Raw genomic sequence first — 20,318 nt, forward strand, 5'->3', positions numbered from 1 at the left:
ATACCAGCAAGCAAGCAAGCAACCAAAATCCTGGTTCCAGACAAACACAATGAAAGTAATGGACTGCCCAGCACAATCCCCGGACCTAAATCCCATCGAAAACTTGTGGGCTGACATATAAAATGCTGTTCGTGGGGGGAAAACCAATAAATGTAGAGGAATTGTGGAATGTTTTACAATTGTCCTGGGCTACAATACCTATTGACCGGTAACAGACGTTGATCGAATCCATGTTCCACAGATGTGAACCAGTCATCGGAAACAATGGTTGTGCAACTACATTTTAGTTATTTTCAGGAAAGTTGAATCTTAAAGCCTTGTTTAGTTTATGCAGTAAGTTTTTCAGTTTTTAGAGAGATGTCAATGCTATTTTTTGAACATTATATTTCTTGACTTTCTGTAAAATACAGAAATCAATGACTTCCACTTTTCTTGTTCAGAAGTAGAAGACAGTGTCCTCAATGCATTTGTGTTCACCGCATCCCCGTGACTGCCGTGGAGAAAGCAAGAGACGGTAAATAAGGAAGTCAGATTGCTCGAACATGCCCCTATGTGCACATGTGCAGTGACACATGGTCAAAGGAGGCCAGGATTGGTCAAACCAACTGTCAATTGATGTGCACGGTCGTCGTATTGGCCACACCTGAACCAAGTGACGAGATAGATGTTAGCCTGATGTCTTGTTTTTGGGGGGGGGCATGCGGTGACGCGATTGACCAAAACTGCCTCGGAGACTGACTGGTACCTTGCGATCAATGCATTGGGCACCCCTGCTCTATGTGCAATGCTCATTACATCAGTGGCATTAAAAAAAAAAACAATGACACTATCGTTTAAGTTTTGGGGAAAATCTTCTTTTTCTTTCGGCTTGTCCCGTTAGGGGTTGCCACAGTGTGTCATTTTTTTCCATCGAAGCCTATCTCGTAAATCCTCCTCTCTAACACCCACTGTCCTCATGACCTCCCTCACAACATCCATCAACCTTTTCTTTGGTCTTCCTCTCGCTCTTTTGCCTGGCAGCTCCATCCTCAGTACCCTTCTACCAATATAGTCACTCCCTCGACTCTGAACATGTCCAGCATGCTCCTCTTTCCATACCCATGCTGTTTGGTTTTACCAAGATTTTTGGTTTCTTCTTAAAGAATACATTTAAGATTGTTTTTTGAAAAATATATTCTTTATTGTAAGTTATTGATTATGTTCTTATATATTCCATGATCATCAAAAACAGACCTAGGAAAACTGATTTTTTTTTTCTGTCATGGAAATGGTTTACCTTGTCTTGTTTTTGGCCTCACCTACTGTTCAATCTTCACAAACCATGTTGGTTTGATCTGAACAGTACAGCGCATTCAATATTTGGTGTAGGTTAATTACTGTTATCCTATTATAGAAAGATCCATTTGCTCCTGTGTTGCAATTACTTTTTCCCCAGGGCTACCTGTTCATCTCAGTTCTGGTCAACAGCAACAGCGAGCTGATCCGTCTGATTAACAATGCCATCAAAAATGACTTGTCCAGCCGAAACCCCACTTTCATGTGCCTGGCACTTCACTGTATTGCCAACGTGGGCAGCCGTGAGATGGCGGAGGCATTTGCCAGTGAAATACCCCGTATCTTGGTTGCTGGGTGAGTGTGACGTGCTTTAGTTATTGTCCATTTTGTCACTTAAACATACTTAAAAGGGAAATCCAGTGGCTTGCATTAAACATGTATCCAATAGGTCATGTTAATATGTACTCTATCTTGACAATGTGATGTTAAATCTTCTCTCATTTAAAAGTGTGTTGAGTTACGAATTTTCAGGGGTGCTTCCATGTTACGTGCCGTTCCAAATGCTCGATTACTTGGGACACCATAATGCCCAGGGCTGATTTATCCTCATCTGATGAGGAAATAGCAGTATCGGTTGATCGGGAAGACGGATGAATACTTCCATACAGAGCAGCTGAGCCAGGACCTCGCTCCACTGGGGAGCGAGCTCATGACTCTGCCGCTCGGCGGAGCGAGGTCGAATCATCCGAATATTCAACATTATTTATAGCCGAGTGGCAGAGTTCGCTCACGGTTTCGCCGCTCGGTGGCATTATCTACATCCACGGGTTCAAATCTGTATGGAAGTATTCCTCAGTCTTCCTGATCAACCAAGCGCCCGAGCCATTCACGGCCATGCTGCTCATGGCTGTGTATGGAAGTATTCCTCAGTCTTCCCGATCAACCGAGTGGCGGAGAGTCGCTCATGGATGTGTATGGAAGTATTCCTCCATCTTCCTGATCAACCGATACTGCTATTTCTTTATCAGATGAGGATAAATCCGAGTAATCAGCGCTGGGCATAATGTGTCCCATGTAATCGAGTGTTTGGAACGGCACGCATCACATCACATACATCCAAGTTGGTCATGTGACTCGCGAAAATGGCGGCGCCCCTGAAAATTCGGAATTGTCAATAAAAATCTTCTCAAAACACTTTTAAATAAGAGAGAATTTAACATCACATTGTCTTGATAGAGTAAATATAACATGACTTGTTGGATACATTGTCAATGCAAACCACTGGATTTCCCTTTTAAGGCTACATGTTGGTAATGTTTTTCTCTGCCATAGTGATACAATGGACAGTGTGAAACAATCAGCTGCCCTGTGCCTTCTGCGGCTCTATAAGACTTCTCCTGACTTAGTGCTGATGGGGGAATGGACATCCCGCGTGGTGCACCTTCTAAATGACCAACACATGGTAAGAGCATTGTTCAAGCAACCATACTCTTTCGATGGTATAGTTTACTTTTAAAGCTTTTATATCGCAAGCTATGTACGTATAAGTCATCAATGCAAATACACTCTCACGGGCTGATTGGGCAGCATATGAAACCATGGCCCAAACGCTTTTCGATCTGTACCTTGCTATAGGGAGCATTGGCAGAGGCAATTTGGCCCCTATCCAGTTGGCAGGCCCATTTTCCATATTTTTATCGGAAAGGGGGGCTTTAGCCATTCAACAAGCCATATCCTTTCAGATTCGGCTACTGCTTCTCCCTTTCATTTAATTTAAAATATATCCAACTCACATCAGTTGGCACCCATTTCATTTTGGGAGGATGTGGAGCTGAAATCATTGCTTTTATCTGCTGTGCAAAGTTATCAGTAATATATATATATATATATATATATTTTTTTTTTTTTTAATTTGTAGGGTGTGGTCACTGCAGCCATTTCCCTTATCACCTGTTTGAGCCAGAAGAATCCAGATGAGTTTAAGACCTGTGTTTCTCTGGCTGTGTCACGACTCAGTAGGGTGAGTGATTTGCATTCACTATAATGCAGAACATTTTACATACATACTTCTGAGAGAAGTATGATTGTTTCTTTCCTGTGTGGCCTAGTTGATATATGTATGATGGTAGTGTATTTTGGGGAAACAACTAATCTGATTTTAATCATCTCAAGCTGAATGGCAGACATGGACTGAAGGTGTACATGTGACTGCACATTCAGTGTGAGTATAACACCACTATTTAGATGGACATACAGTAAACTGCAACATTTTAGAAACCTTTCCGTTTCTACTTTAGAAACCTTGCCAAGCCATTTGCAATGCAAACATGAAGCCTTCTTTTTGTGGTTACATAGACTAAAGTCACAACTTGACTTCTCACACTATGGTCAACCAGTGCTTTGCACATGTGTGGTAACCACGTTATTAAGTTGCGGACTTTTTCTTCCTCCTTTTAAGTCAAGAAGAAAAGACAACGTGTGTCCCTTTTATGGCTGAACAATTTTACTTTCTGACAGTGGAGTTTTTAAGATGCCACTGTGGTTTCTTAGTATTATAGATATTTATTGAGAACTACCCGATCAATTGAACAGAGAAAGATTTCTAGAGAAATGTGAGAAAAGAATAAAACAAAGACAATGCACTAACATAAAACGTGATGAGGAAAGTCGGCTTCGTTAGTGGTTGACAGCGCGTCTTTTTCCATGTGCACCTATCTCCTGCATCTTCCACTTGAACACCAATTGTCCTCATGTCTTCCCTCACAACATCCACAACCTTCTCTTTGGTCTTCCTCACACTCTTTTGCCTGGCCGCCTCATCCTCTGCACCCTTCTACCAATATAGTCACTCTCTCGGCCCTGGACATGTCCAAACCAACCCTGTCTCCAAAACCTCTAACTTTGGCTGTCCCTCTAATGAGCTCAATTCCAATCCTATCCAACCTGCTCACTCACAGAGAAATCTTAGACATCTTCATTTCTGCCACCTCCAGCTCTGCTTCCTATTGTCTCTTCAGTGCTACCGTGTCTAATCCATACATCATGGCTGGCCTCACCACTGTTTTATAAACTTTGCCCTTCATCCTAGTAGAGACTCTTCTATTACATAACACACCAGACACCTTCCTACAGCTGTTCCAACCTGCTTGGACCCGTTTCTTCACTTGCTTACCACACTCACCATTGCTATGGATTGTTGACCCCAAGAATTTGAAGTTGTCCACTCTCGCTTTCTGTTCTCTCTGGAGCCTCACACTTCCCCTTCCGCCCCTCTCATACATGTACATATATTCTTTTTTTACTTCGGCTAATCTTCATTCTTCTCCTTTCCAGTGCATGCCTCCATCTTTCTAATTGTCCCTCCACATGTTCCCTGCTTTCACTGTAGATCCCAATGTCATCTGTGAACATCATAGTCCAAGGAGATTCCAGTCTTACCTCATCTGTCAGCCCATCCTTTACCACAGCCAACAGGAAGGGACTCAGAGCTGATCCCTGATGCAGTCCCGCATCCACTGACACCTAAAACAAAATTTACTATGTTTTTAACCAAAAATAATCATCCGGAATGGACCCATCTGTTTTTTTCACAAGTCAGTCACTACTGGCACCAGTCAATATATTTCCATCGCTATCCTTCATCACCTTTACTTACTGCACATCCTTTCCCTCTCATCTCTTCCCTCTGACCATCCTGTTGATCCTTTTCTCCTTCTTTCGTATCCAACCTGATGTACATGTCGTCATATGCCTCTTGTTTAGCCTGTGCCACCTCTACCTTTGCCCTAGGGCACATCTCAATGTATTCCTTACACCTCTCCTCAGTCCTCTCTGTGTCGCACTTCTTCCCTAGTCTCCTTCCTTGATGACTTCCTGTATTTTTGGGTTCTACCACCCAGTCTCTTTCTCCCCTTTCCTACCAGAATACACCCAAAGTACTCTCCTGCCTACCTCTCTGAATAACTTGGCAGTCGTATTCCAGTCTCTGGGAGCTCTTCCTGACCATCTAGAGCCAGTATCACCTCTTTCCAAAAGGCCACACAACATTCTTCCTTTTTCAACTTCCACCACCTGATTCTCTGTTCTTAATCTTCCTACCTGCTACCAGAGTCATCCTCCACACCACCATCCTATGCTGTTGAGCCACACTCTCCCCCACCACCTTCTTACAGTCGGTAGCCTCCTTCAGATTACATCATCATCTTCTTCTCGTCTCCACAAACTAGAATCCACCTGTGTGCTTCTACCTCCGCTCTTGTAGGTCACTCTATGTTCCTGTCTCTTCTGGAAATAAGTGTTCACTGCCAATTCCATCCTTTTTTTAAGTCCACCACCGTTCTACTTTTCCTTTCGGCTTGTCCCATTAGGGGTCGCCACAGCGTGTCATCTTTTGCCCTTCAAAGTTACTTTGCTGAATGCCGTACTTACCCATCACTTCTTCATCCCGTTTCCTTCGCTAACATGTCCATTGAAATCTGCACCAATCACAACTCTCTCTCTGTCTGGGATGTTCAGGACACCTTCGTCTAGTTCCTTCCAGAATTTCTCTTTCAACTTGAGGTCACATCCTACCTGTGAGGCATAGCCACTAATCACATTATACACAAAACCCTCAATTACAAATTTCATCATCATCAGTTGATCTGATACTCTATTCACTTCCAATACATTCTTAGCCAGCTCTTCTTTTAAAATAACCCTACTCAATTTCTCTTCCCATCTACTCCATGATAAAATAATTTAAACCCTGCACCTAAACTCCTACCCTTGGTCCCCTTCCACTTGCTCTCTTGGATGCACAATGTATCAACCTTTCTCCTAATCATCATGTCAACTAACTCCTGAGATTTTCCTGTCATAGTCCCAACATTCAACATCCCTACACACAGCTGTATGGTCTGTGCATTCCTCTTCTTCTTCTGCCAACTAAGTAGCTTTCCTCCTCTTTTTTGTCTTCGACCTACATTATCTGAATTTCTATGAACAGTTCCGGGGGCGGGCGTAGGAACCCTGGGCCACGACCTAAGTGTAATTGTATTCTTATATATTTTTGGCACAGTTTTACGCCGGATGCCCTATCTGACGCAGCCTTCTGCATTTATCCGGACTTGGGACCGGCCGACAGGTAGAACAATATAGTGCTGCCCGACGGGCTGCAGATTTTTAAAAAGAAGCTATCAAATAAACAAAAGTCAGCACATAAGATACATAATTCACATAGGACCTAATCTCTGTTAAAGTTAAGGTCAAATAAAAGCACTCACATAAAGACAGTCAGCACATAAGGTACACAAATCACATACTACCTGTGTGCAAATTATAAAGGATATGGTGAATTAAAGGATATTGGGATGGAAGAGATTCAAACCACAATGGCTCTCACACTAGTAGTTGAAGGCTGAGTCCACGTTTGATGTTTCTTCAACATCAAAGAATTAATCACAAACGCGTCTCGTTGTTAGCAAGCTAAGCTAAGGAATACTAGGCCGATAAGCAAGTTTAAGTTGACGTTTCTACTCACCCAACTTCTCATGAGTACTCACGATCCTCGTTGTATACAATACGTAGGTTTTGCAGGACGTGTAGATACTAACGTTTGATGTTTTCCTCAGTAAATATCAGAAATCAGACGCGTTTTGTTGTCAGCGATTTAGGCTAGGCTAACTTAGGCTGAGTAGCTTCAACGCGAACAATACGGCTCCAATTTGGGTACTAAGGAGCGTCCCACGTTGAGTATTCACAACATTCGGTTCCAAATTCAGCAGGATTTATTGAATTACGATCGTACTAGCCAGAGCCTTCTGTTTTAGCTGTAGGGTTTGAGGACAGGAAGCAAACGCCAATTAAGTCTTAAGTCTGCAATTAAGTCTTTAAATTTTTGATTAGCGAACCTACTATTTTCTGCCTTGCGCTGTTGTTGGGACACACCCTCACACTCTGCTGATCCAGTCAGTATTGGTTATTTATACACTGTATACAATTGCATGATGCATCACTTTAAACTGCACCTTTTACACAGTTTTCATTGCACTGGTTTATATCAGTTAACCGGGGTCTGGTAGGGGCACTCTGTATAAGTTTAACATAAGATGAGCTCTGTGACTTTCGCTGTGCAGCAACTGTTTTTGATGTGTGGGCGGCAAGCTATGGACAGCCGCATAGGTCACGTGATGGAATGCAGGTGTAGACGATGGCTCGAGTTTATAGTGGCCTTTACTTGTTAAGAAACATAAAGCTCCCAGAATACAGTTTGCAAAAAGACATCAAAACCAAGATCTTAACTTCTGGAGACATGTCTTGTGGTCTGATTAAACTAAAGTGGAGCTGTTTGGCCATAATATACATTACATCTGGAGGAAAAAGGGGGAACCTTGCACATCTCAGAACACCATAGCACCTCTGAAGCATGGAGGTAACATGTTGTGGGGCACTTTTGTTGCAGCAGGAACTAGAGCTCTTCATAAAATGGCATGAAGAAAAAACATTACATGGAAATAATAAGGCAAGACCTCAAGACATCAGTCAGGAAACTAAAACATGGGTGCAATGGGTCTTCCAAATGGACAACGACCCTAAGCTTGTTGCTAAACTGGTTAAAAAGTCACTTGAGGATAACAAAGTTAATGTCTTGGAGTGGCCATCACAAAGCCCTGATTTGAATCCTTTCGAAAATATGTGGGCAGATCTCAAAAGGTGTGTGCAAGCAAGGCAACTGACAAACCTGACTCACTTAAACCAGATCTGCCAGGAGGTATGGGCCATGATTCTGGCAGAGTACTGTCAGAAGCTTGTGGATGGTTACCCAAAACATTTGACCTTAGTCATGCAGTTCAAAGGGAAGGCTTCTTGATACTAAGGAAATGTATGTAAACTTTTTACTTTGAAGAAAATAATATAAAATTCCATCCATTCATTTTCTGAGCTGCTTATCCTCACCATGGTAACAGGAGTGCTGCAGCCAATCCCAGCATTCTGCCGGCAGGAGTTGGGGTACACGCTGAACTGGTTGCCAGGCAATCGCAGGGCACATAGAAACAACCATTCGCCCTCACAATCAAATTTAGGGGCAATTTAGAGACTCCTATTTATGCATGTTTTTGGAATGTACGAACAATCCTGAGTCCCGGGGAAAAAAAACCCTGGCCAGGGGGAGAACATGTAAACTCGACAGAGGCAGGCTCGGGATTTTAACCCCTGTCCTCACTTAAAAAAAATTCTCTCATATTATTGTGGCATTTAAGAAAATTGGTTAATTTGAGTGATCCTGACCTGAGAGGTTTAATCTGATTTGACTTTTTTGCAGTGTATGTTAACTTTTGGCTTCAACTGAACTGTTTTTTTAAATTGGCTTACTTTATGACAATTCCTCAATATATGCATATGGAAATGGATTCGCCGACGAAGATACAGGAAGTGCGTCACGAGTAAAGATTGACGCCCCTCAAAAATAAATAAATAAATAAAATTGACGTTGATTTGAGCCAAATGGAGGGATGTGATGCCAGGAAGATGCTATGTGCTAGCCAATTGGGGTAGCTGGTCTATTGCGCTACAGATACCAAGAGACAGGATGTGCGTCAAGGCAAAGATTGACATCCCTCCTAGACAATGTGATGCCAGTAATATGCTTATGGTTGCCATTGGGAGAGGAGCGCTATCGAGCTGGTTTCAAACCAAGATGCAGTCCAGGATGTTTTTGTGGATTCCAGTGCCATATTTTACTTTTTGTATCCTGAATATCTTTCGTAACTTGAATCTTTCATGAGTAGACTTTTGTAAGTAGAGGTACCACTGTACTTAAGTTGCTTACAGTTAAGCGTGTGGTCACAGCATTAATTAATCTTGAATCCATTGTACAAAAAAATAAAGGCCAATTTTCTGTGATAACGTTTAGTTTTTGGAATCTCGTTTTTGTTCAGATATGTTTCAAATGAGAGGAACAGTCAAAAGTCTGGTTCTAATCTAAGTTCGGGCCATCCTGTGTGGAATCTGCATGTCCAGCTCAACCGTCAAAAAATGAGGACAAGTGATATATAAAATAGATGGACAATTTAATTATGTGTTTGAAACAGTTGGAGGATTTTCATTTTCCTGCTCTGGGAATATAGAAGAGTACTGTTCTTTTGGCATTGGGACATTTACCATATCTTGTGATGCATTTCTAACATTTCAAGATGAAAATAGCTTCTTACAGTTTGTCTTGCGGTCCTTTAGATTGTGTCATCAGCTTCCACCGACCTGCAAGATTACACCTATTACTTTGTCCCAGCACCATGGCTTTCTTGTAAGTTGCTGCGCCTGCTGCAGTGCTATCCTCCACCTGAAGATGGTGCTGTGAAAGGCCGTCTGGTCGAGTGTCTGGAAACCATCCTCAACAAGGCTCAGGAGCCACCGAAGTCAAAGAAAGTACAACACTCCAATGCCAAGAATGCTATCCTCTTCGAGGCTATCTCCCTTATCATCCACTATGACAGGTGAGCAATCAGACCTTCCTATTGAATGCAGAACTTTTTAAACTATGTTGCTGAAATATTCCTAGCATGTATCATGTTCCACAGTGAGCCAAATCTTCTAGTGCGAGCCTGTAACCAGCTGGGTCAATTCCTGCAGCATCGAGAGACTAACCTCCGCTACTTGGCTCTGGAAAGCATGTGCACTTTGGCCAGCTCAGAGTTTTCTCATGAAGCAGTCAAGACACACATTGAGACTGTGATAAATGCTCTCAAGGTGATTGATCATAAGTGTACAGTGATCCCTCATTTTTCACGGTTAACACACGATATCTAATAGTCTTTGGAAGTTCACTCAATACTTATACTTGATATGTCTTTCTCCACCCTTTTCCTATCCTCCATTTTGTCAATCGTTTTTCTTGTTCTTTCTGCAGACTGAGCGGGATGTTAGTGTTCGACAGAGGGCAGCAGATCTGCTGTATGCCATGTGTGATCGCAGCAATGCCAAGCAAATTGTAGCTGAAATGCTCAGCTACCTTGAGACAGCTGACTACTCCATCAGAGAGGAGATGGTGTGTGAAACTGACAAAATAAGAATTAACTTTTTAAAAAAAAAAAAATCAGGCAATTTTCAGTTGGTGATCCATCAGAATTATTTGTTTATAATTCAAAAGCACCAAACATTGAGGTCCAAGCATCCGTGACAACAACAATTTAATATTGTAATTTCTTGTGTATAATGTACACCGATATATAATACCTACACCGAATGTTGACCTAAATATTCTGAAAAAACCTTTCTACCTAGGCCAAACAAAAACAATGCTGTGGTTCTAATTTCCTTCATTTCAGAACTAGGGTTGGTACTTTTTTTTTTTCTTACAAAATATTTTTACTCTGTTTCCAGAACATGGTGCTGCCATTTTCTTGTCAGTTCCCGTTAATTAAGGCTCTCTCATGCATAACGAGATCAAATTTCATGAAGGCTTGGTCCAAAAATATGAAACAATATCAAAAATATGACATGGCAAAACATGAAAACGTAACTTGACTTGCTATGGCTCAGTCACGTTATGATATGGGACGAGGTAGTTCTGTTTGCTGACGCTCATGAACACATGCATATACACACAATGAGCTGGCAACAAGTGACATGAAAAACAAAGCTTGAATACACAATGTAATTCGCGCGCACAAAGAAGTGACACATGGCCACAGCGCCACACAGCAAGGCTGCTGTCAAACAATGTTACGGTCAACGGGAATTTTTTGGGTCGGCTGGGAAATTGGAACCACAAGCTTTTTTTTTTTTTTTTTTTTTTTAAAGCTTATCTACACAGAGAGGACTGAGGATAGGCATAAGGAATACACTGAGATGCGTCGTAGGGCACAGGTAGAGGTGGCGAAGGCTAAACAAAAGGCATATGATGACATGCACTCCAGGTTGGATATGAATTAAGGAGAAAAGGAGCTCTACAGGTTGACCAGACAGAGGGAGGAAGAGATGGGAAGGATATTCAGCAAGTAAATGTAATTAAGGATAGCGATGGAGCCAGTAGTGTCCTAAGTAGAAGGAAATAGTATTTTGAGAAGTTAATGAATGAAGAGAAAGGGAGAAATTGTAGAGTAGTGGAGGCAAGCATGAATGACCGGGCAGTGGTATCGATTAGTAAGGGAGAAGTTAAGCAAAAAAGAAATGAAAAATGGAAAGACAATTGGTCCCGATGACATACCAGTGGAGGTATGGAAGCAATTTGGTGAGATGGCTGTGAACTTTTTGACCAACTTATTCAATACAATACTAGCGGAAGAGAAGATGCCAGAAGAATGGAAGAAAAGTGTGCTAGTCCCCATTTTTAAGAACAAAGGCGATGTTCAGAACTGTGGAAACTACAGAGGAGTGAAGATGATGAGCCACACAATGAAGTTATGGGAAAGAGTAGTGGAGGCTAGACTCAGGACAGAAGTATCTGTGAGCAACAGTATGGTTCCATGCCTAGAAAGAGTACCACAGATGCACTATTTGCCTTGCGGATGCTTGTGGAAAAGTACGGAGAAGGTCAGAAGGAACTACATTGTTTCTTTATAGACTTAGAGAAAGCCCATGACAGAGTACCAAGAGAGGAACTGTGGTACTGCATGCGCAAGTCTGGTGTGGCGGAGAAATATGTTAGAATAGTACAGGCAATGTATGAGGGCAGCAGAACACTGGTGAGATGTGCCGTTGGTGTGTCAGAAAAATTTAAGATGGAGGTGGGACTGCATCAAGGTTCCCTTCCTGTTTGCGGGAGTAATGGATACGCTGACAGAAAGGTGGAGGTATGCACTGGAAAGGAGAGGAATGAAGATTAGCCGAAGTAAAACAGAATATGGGTGTGTGAATGAGAGGGGCGGAGGAGGAAGAGTGAAGCTCCAAGGAGAAGAGATGGTGAAGGTGGACGACTTTAAATACTTGGGGTAAACACTACAGAGCAATGGAGAGTGTGGTAAGGAAGTGAAGAAATGGGTCCAAGCGGGGTGGAGCAGTTAGCGGAAGGTGTCTGGTGTTCTATGTGACAGAAGAGTATCCGCCAGGATGAAGGGTAACGTTTATAAAACAGTGGTGAGGCCGGCAATGATGTATGGATGAGAGACGGTGGCACTGAAGAAACAACAGGAAGCAGAACTTGAGGTCGCAAAAATGAAGATGCTGAGGTTCTCGCTTGGTGTGATAGGTTGGATAGGATTAGAAATGAGCTCATTAGAGGGACAGCCAAAGTTGGATGTTTTGGAGACAAGGTTAGAGAGAGCAGACTTCGATGGTTTGGACATGTTCAGAGGAGGCGAGATAGTGAGTATGTTGGTAAAAGGGTGCTGAGGATGGAGCTGCCAGGCAAAAGAGGGAGAGGAAGACCAAAGAAAAGCTCGATCGATGTTGTGAAGAAGGACATGAGGACAGTGGGTGTTATAGAGTATGCACGAAATAGGCTTAGATGGAAGAAGATGACCTTTAACAGGACAAGCTGAAAGAAAAAGAAGATGCCTTATCTATCATGCATTTTACAATGCATGATTTTGTTTCTCTCCATATGATCAAAACATGTAGAATCTGTATTTTTTTTTCAAATAATTATTCTGAAGTGAAATACTTTATTTGCATGTCCAGTAATAGTTTTTATTTACTACCACCTATCTTGAAATTCAGTCGTATTTTATTTTGGAACCTAACCCCCCAATTAAATGAACGAATGCTGTAACTGACATGTTATCATTCAGGTGCTTAAAGTGGCTATCCTGGCTGAGAAGTATGCAGTTGATTACTCTTGGTACGTCGACACCATTCTTAACCTCATCCGCATTGCTGGCGATTACGTCAGTGAAGAGGTATGGTACCGTGTCATCCAGATCGTCATCAATCGAGACGATGTGCAAGGATATGCTGCCAAGACAGTCTTTGAGGTACTACTACTTTGATAAACAATGAAAAGTAAAAATGATTCATTATAAATACAGAAAACATAAATATTACATGTATACGTTTTAGTACAATGGTATTCCTGCTGCCTGGGAGCAGTATTATTTAGAATATAACAGGGATTCTGACAGACAAACAAATTAAGTTACTGTTTCTTCCAGGCGTTGCAAGCCCCTGCCTGTCATGAGAACATGGTGAAAGTTGGAGGCTACATTCTTGGAGAGTTTGGTAACCTCATTGCAGGTGACCCCCGTTCTAGGTATGTTTCTTTTTTATGCAGCAAAGTATTCAGTTGACAGAATAAAAAGTAACTTGTTCTTTTATTCAGTCCACTAGTCCAGTTCAACCTTCTTCACTCCAAGTTCCATCTATGCTCTGTGCCGACTCGTGCCCTGCTACTATCAGCCTACATCAAGTTCATCAACTTGTTCCCAGAGACCAAGACCACAATTCAGGAAGTTCTTCGCTGTGACAGCCAGATTCGCAACTCTGATGTAGAGCTGCAGCAGCGTGCTGTGGAGTATTTGAAGCTTTCTTCTATTGCCAGTACCGATGTATTGGTAAGTTAGTCATTTTTTTAATTTGATAGACTTGAAACTAGTTGAGCGACAGTTTTGGGCAGGGCTCGCGAGCCATACCTGGCTCTTTTGATGGTTGTGTATGGCTCACAGAGCCCGCATAACAACATACTGTACATGTGATTCTATCGTGCAGGTAACGCAAATGACAGTTTGTCTTAGTGGGGTTGCCGTAGTTTGGTGCTGGCAGTAGATGTGCGCCGACGCAGAAGGGTAAAATACCGATCCGGTGGAAACAAGTCATTATCGAAACACTTTTGACAAAGGTCGCGCTAAGAAAAAAATATGAGGGTGCAGAGGACGAGAGCTTCGTGGGTTCCAAATAACAGCTCGGTGTATATACAGCTACTAAAAAAAATAATAGCTTGGGGCGGACCATATGGGTCTCTCATAACGTAACAAAAGATCTGCGTACGAAATATGTGGGTGTGCACGTCGAACGGCGTCGGCCTGCTGCGTCGCTTCGCCAGCGAAGCCTGCCCTTCGGGCTTGCGGATGGCGGCGACTCTGAAGAACCCAGCCAAGAATGCCTCACTCAGCCGCGTACACAAAGGAAAGCGCCCCGGCTCGACAGTGTTGTTCATTGCGTACTGCGGCGGCTATGAACAACCCCCTAAAGCAGCACGGCTCGGCTCCATTATAAGCCACCATGGCGCCGAAAATTAGCCACACCGGCTGAGGTGCCGCGTTTGGTAGTCACAGCTTCTGCAAAAACTGCGTGCCGGGTTTTGCGGACGGCGGCGGCTCTGAAGAACCCAGGCGAGAATGCCTCACTCAGCCGCATGCGCAGTAAAGCGCCCCGGCTTGACGGTGTTGTTCGTCGCGTACTGCGGCGTCTATAAACAACCCCCTAAAGCACCACGGCTCAGCTTTGTCATAAACCACCTTGGCGGCAAAAAGAACCACACCGGCCGGCTGCGATGAGCCGCGATGGCTCATCTCCGCCGCAGAAGTGGATCGGACGGGGATGCGATTTGGCCGTAATCGCATATCATCTGAATATGGCTCGAAACAATAGTGTAATATTGCCCCGAGGGCTCGAAACAATAGTGTAATATTGGCCCGGTAACTTCACTCGGTTGTGTGGTGTTCTCCTTTTCAAAAAGAGCTTCCGTGTCAGAAGGGGCGTGTTTGTCTCCCATAGTTAGGGTGCACCGCGTGTTTTCATTGGCGAATGTCCGGGTGACTTCATGGACAGAGGATGCAGCCAATATGGCGATCACTTGGATATCGTAGAATGACACTTGTGCAACTTTGCGCATGGATGACGTGCTCTCCGGTTAAATTTATTTTTTTGTATAGACATTGAAGTGAATAATGTTATGTATTTTTCATTACAAAATCTATTTTACAATGTTTATTGGGATGACACCTAGGCTTTAAAGGGGTACACTTATTACAAACAGAACACATACCCCCAACTTTATATCTGCGGCCATGACTGGTGGACCACACCCATAACCTTATATCTGCGGGCATAACTGACACCTGTACATATTTCAAAAGTGAGTGACTGAGACTGTCAAGCCATGAGCAAAACCAGGCAGCACCAGAAGTCCCATTAATCGTAAGAAGTACTTTTGTAATCATTGGTGAGCAACATCATAACAATGTTATTTAAAAGAATTCTGACTTATTGTACTCTAAAATTGTTGGTTCTACATAAATGCTCAAATACACCTGTATTTAGTTTTTAAAATATTGCTTGGCTCTTTTGAAATTACGTTTTAAAATATTTGGCATTTATGGCTTTCTCAGTCGAAAAGGTTCACGACCCCTGGTTTAGAAGTAAAATGGGTTTATTAAGCTTGTTTTCCAAATGTTCAATTAGCTGCCAGTCATTACGTCATGCATACTTCACATTGCTAATTATCTGATCTTCAAAGCTTTGATGCATGTTTTGTGTTTCTGAAACCTCACCCTTTCAGTAACCACCCGAAACTGATTGTCTATATGCTATATGCTTTGCCGCACTCTTAGTTCCAGCAGTGCTGCAAAGCATGTTGGGAGGAAGTTAACAGCGTTAACCATTTAAAGTGCATGTTTTGTGTGAATTGTTTCTTGAGTCTTTTCTTTGTTTTATTATTTGCTGGTTGTGCTGTTCTGTTTGCTGTGGTTTGATAAAATTAGTTTTGATGTAAAACTGTGAATGAGTACAACATCGTCAGTCATGACCTGCCTATACAGGCAGTGTATGGGGCAATGTAAGAAGATGTGAAATGCAATTGTTCCTCATTACTTATGCACAAAATTACGTCCTGGCATGTATCCTAACAGTGTAACCAGAACAGAATTTTCTCATGTTGGATCTCGTGTCCACATCAGGTGCAAAACATTGTAAGGCGCCACGTCCAATGTGGCACCTTGTCTATTTAGAACAGGGGTGTCCAAACTTTTTGCAAAGAGGGCCAGATTTGGTAAGGTGAAAATGTGTGGGGGCCGACTATTTAGCCTGACATTCTTTGAACCATTAACATTAAATACAAATTAACTTTTTGGGATTTTTTTTAATTTAATTACAAATGGCATACATTTACTTTTACATTTTTTTTTACATTTAGGTTTTTACCGAAATCACAAACCACAAAAAATTAAGAAAACTATAAAGGATATCTAAGTTCATGTGAAACATTACATATTATTCACTATTATATGCTCACAGTAGGAAAAGTGCTGAAAACAAAACAATGATCACTGCATATTCAAACTGTGATTTTGACCATCACAAAAAAATTAATTAACTGAGATTTAAGAATTTATTCAACTCAGAGGACTTAACAAAGGTCTTGCCTGCACTAATGTGAAGGGTGATACTGGGATCTTGACTGCAGTATGTAGTCCATGTCTGGCTCAAGAGCAGTGGTTTTGATGCGCAAGACGTCACGCAGGTGAGAGTCACTCAGTCTCGTCCTCATGCGGCTCTTGTTAATGTTCATAACGGAGAATGTCTTCTCGCACATGTGGAGCCAAACAAGCTCAGCATTTTCTTAGCAAATGTCCGAATTGCTTGGAACCTGCCTTCATCCAGCTGGCGGTAGAAGTTGACAAGAGGGAGCTGTTGGTGCCGACTGCGATGCTCGGCGTCACACTGCAGCTCAATGAGCTCCAGTTGCAGGTGGTCTGGAGCGTCATCAGGGTCCACGGAGAAAGGAGAGGAAAAAAGTGTGATCTCCTTTTCAATAGCAGCAAAGTCCCGAAAGCGCTGCTGAAACTCCTCAACCAGAGATGAGATGTCTGCTGCATACTTTGTCATTTGCGCACTGATATTGATCTGTGGGAAACTGGTCACAATTTCCTGCAGCGACGGGAAATGTGCGGTATTGGGCTGCGCCTGTGACAGGTGTCTTTGGAAAAGTAGCAGCTTGGTCCGAAAGGCTTTGATGTGTGAATACAGTTGGCTTACCACTGCATTTTGCCCTTGAAGGCTTGTGTTCAGCGCATTCAGATGTCGCGTTATGTCAACTAAAAATCCCAAATCAGCCAGCCAAACAGGATCATTTAATTGTGGCATGGGTTGTCCCTTTTTAGTCAAGAATTGTCCAATTTCCTCCCTGAGAGAGAAGAAGCGCTGCAGCGCAGACCCCCGACTGAGCCACCTTACGTCGGTGTGATACAAAACATCTCCGTATTCAGCCTGGATGTCGAGAAGAAACTGTTGAAACTGGCGGTGGCACAGCGCTTTGGAGCGAATATAATTAATAGTCTTTATCACCGGTTTCATAACATTATCATATTTCATATATTTGGCACAGAGAACTTCTTGATGAATAATACAGTGGAGTTTAATAGCGCTGCCTCCTTCTTCGCTGACTTTGTTACAGACAAGGCTTGATAATCCACTCCGCTCGCCAGCCATGGCAGGTGCGCCGTCCGTAATAATCCCGGTGACTTTATTCCACTGTAGTTTCATGTCATCTACGGTGGAACAAACAGAAACAAATAAATCCGTTCCTCTTGTTTGGCCCTTCAGACTCTGGAGGTCCAGAAGCTCTTCACTCACGTTCATGTCATTGTCCACTCCTCTTAAAAAGATCAGTAACTGAGCGGTGTCGGACGCATCCGTGCTTTCATCGCACGCTAACGAGAAAAAGTCAAACTCAGTTCCTTTTGCCTCTAACTGTCTTTTAATATCTAATGAAACGTCTTCAATTCTCCGTACCACAGTATTACGAGCCAGGCAAATATTGGCAAACTCTTGCTTCTTCGCGGGACAAATTTTCTCAACCATTTTCATTACACAGTCTTTAATAAATTCACCCTCAGTGAAAGGTTTGCAGTGCTTTGCAATCAGCGTTGCCACTTCGTAGCTTGCCTTTGTGGCATTTTCATTTGACTCACGGACTCTTGTGAAAAAGCTTTGCTGTGCCGTTAAAACAGCTTCCAGTTGCTTCACTTTTTCACCGCGTTTGTTCCCAGTTAGCTTGTCGTAGCTAGCATGTTTCGTCTGGTAGTGCCTCTTGATGTTGAATTCCTTGAAAACAGCCACAGTCTCTTGGCAAATTAGGCAGACACAGTTGTTTCGTATTTCAGTGAAAAAATACTCAAATTTCCACTTGTCCTGGAAGCGGCGGCCCTCGCGGTCAACTTTCCTTTTTTTGTTTACAGACGCCATGTTAGAAATGGGCTGGGCTGAAACGATCACGCAAGGTCAAGGGTCACGGCGGCCAGAGTGCGGCCACAGGGCTACTGCCATCTTCTGGTGAAATGAAAAACATGAAAAATAGCTTTTTGTACACATGTATTTTATACTGTGGTCAACAGTGCTGGCGGGCCGCATATTATTGATTTCATGATAGAGGCCGCGGGCCGGTAAAAATTTGTCCACGGACTTTGGACATGTCTGATTTAGAAGATTATTTAGGACCTCTATGATCGTGACAAGCTACTCGCCATGATGGAAAGTTCCTCTTGTCGCGCAACCTCGCAGTTTTCCGCTGTTCAGTGGTTGAATGCTTGTTGCATGCAATTTAACGCTGTATGAGCTACCTAGGAGCTACAGATAATGCAGCTATATATGATGCCAAGCCATGGAGGTAAACATGCTCCTTGCATATGTTGTCAACACAGCATAAATCACTATCATTGCCTCCATGACATTGAATAAACTACACTTTTAGACAAGAATTGCAATAATGAAGGACTGAGGATAAGACGAGACTGACTCAGCACCATTCCCAAGATTACCTATGAAGTTGCAAAACTCCAAAATAAATGATATTCAGTCTTATGAGCCAATTTTGAAGAGCTGGTGAATTAATACGTTGATAGATTATATGCAGTATGTGTGTGTGTGTGTGTGGTGTGTGTGTGTGTGTGTGTGTGTGTGTGTTGCGCGTGTGTATATATATATATGTATGTATGTGTATGTATATATATGTATATGTGTGTATATATGTATATATATGTATATATATGTATATGTGTGTATATATGTATATATATGTATATATATGTATATGTGTATATATGTGTATATATAGTATATATATTGTATACGTGTATATATGTGTATATATGTGTATATATATGTATATATATATGTATATACGTGTATATGTGTATATATGTGTAATATATGTATTATATGTATATACGTGTATATACGTGTATATATGTGTATATACGTGTATATACGTGTATATACGTGTATATAGTGTATATATGTGTATATACGTGTATATATGTGTATATACGTGTATATATGTGTATATACGTGTATATATGTGTATATATGTGTATATATGTGTATATACGTGTATGTATGTGTATATATTGTATATGTATGTATGTATATTATGTATACGTGTATATGTATACGTGTATATGTATAGTGTATATGTATACGTGTATATATATACGTGTATATATATATGTATACGTGTATAATATATGTATACGTTGTATATGTATACGTGTAATATATATGTATACGTGTATATGTATACGTGTATGTATATATGTATACGTGTATATGTTATATATATATGTATACGTGTATATGTATATATGTATATATATATGTGTATATTATATATATGTGTATGTATGTATATGTATATGTATGTATGATATATATGTATATTATGTATAGTATGTAGGTATATATGTATATGTATGTAGTATATATGTATATGTATGTATATATATGTATGTATATGTATAATGTATATGTATATATGTATGTGTATGTATGTATATATATAGTATACGTGTATATGTATATATGTATATATATGTGTATATATTATATATATGTGTATGTATGTATATGTATATGTATGTTATATATGTATGTATGTATATATATGTATATGTATATGTATATATATGTTATATGTATATGTATGTATGTATATATGTATATGTTATGTATATATATGTATGTATATGTATATATGTATATGTATGTATATGTATTATATGTATGTATATGTATGTATATATAGTATGTATATATATATATGTATATATATATGTATGTATATATATGTATGTATATATATGTATGTATATATATATATATATGTATGTATATATAGTATGTATATATATATATGT

General features: G+C 41.3%; 1 protein-coding gene across 1 annotated transcript in view; it reads left to right on the forward strand.

Moving 5' to 3' along the window:
- The window catches only part of ap2a1 (adaptor related protein complex 2 subunit alpha 1), a 115,193-nt gene that overhangs the window by 30,957 nt on the left and 63,918 nt on the right, over nucleotides 1–20,318 (forward strand). The window contains exons 4-12 of the mRNA XM_061845086.1: nucleotides 1,436–1,629; nucleotides 2,608–2,737; nucleotides 3,194–3,295; nucleotides 9,490–9,749; nucleotides 9,834–10,002; nucleotides 10,163–10,300; nucleotides 12,984–13,166; nucleotides 13,344–13,441; nucleotides 13,511–13,742. Coding sequence (XP_061701070.1) covers nucleotides 1,436–1,629; nucleotides 2,608–2,737; nucleotides 3,194–3,295; nucleotides 9,490–9,749; nucleotides 9,834–10,002; nucleotides 10,163–10,300; nucleotides 12,984–13,166; nucleotides 13,344–13,441; nucleotides 13,511–13,742 — 1,506 coding nt within the window. The remainder of the gene's footprint in view (nucleotides 1–1,435; nucleotides 1,630–2,607; nucleotides 2,738–3,193; nucleotides 3,296–9,489; nucleotides 9,750–9,833; nucleotides 10,003–10,162; nucleotides 10,301–12,983; nucleotides 13,167–13,343; nucleotides 13,442–13,510; nucleotides 13,743–20,318) is intronic.

This window comes from Syngnathoides biaculeatus, chromosome 16 (genome assembly GCF_019802595.1).
Source record: "Syngnathoides biaculeatus isolate LvHL_M chromosome 16, ASM1980259v1, whole genome shotgun sequence".
Taxonomy (NCBI): domain Eukaryota; kingdom Metazoa; phylum Chordata; class Actinopteri; order Syngnathiformes; family Syngnathidae; genus Syngnathoides; species Syngnathoides biaculeatus.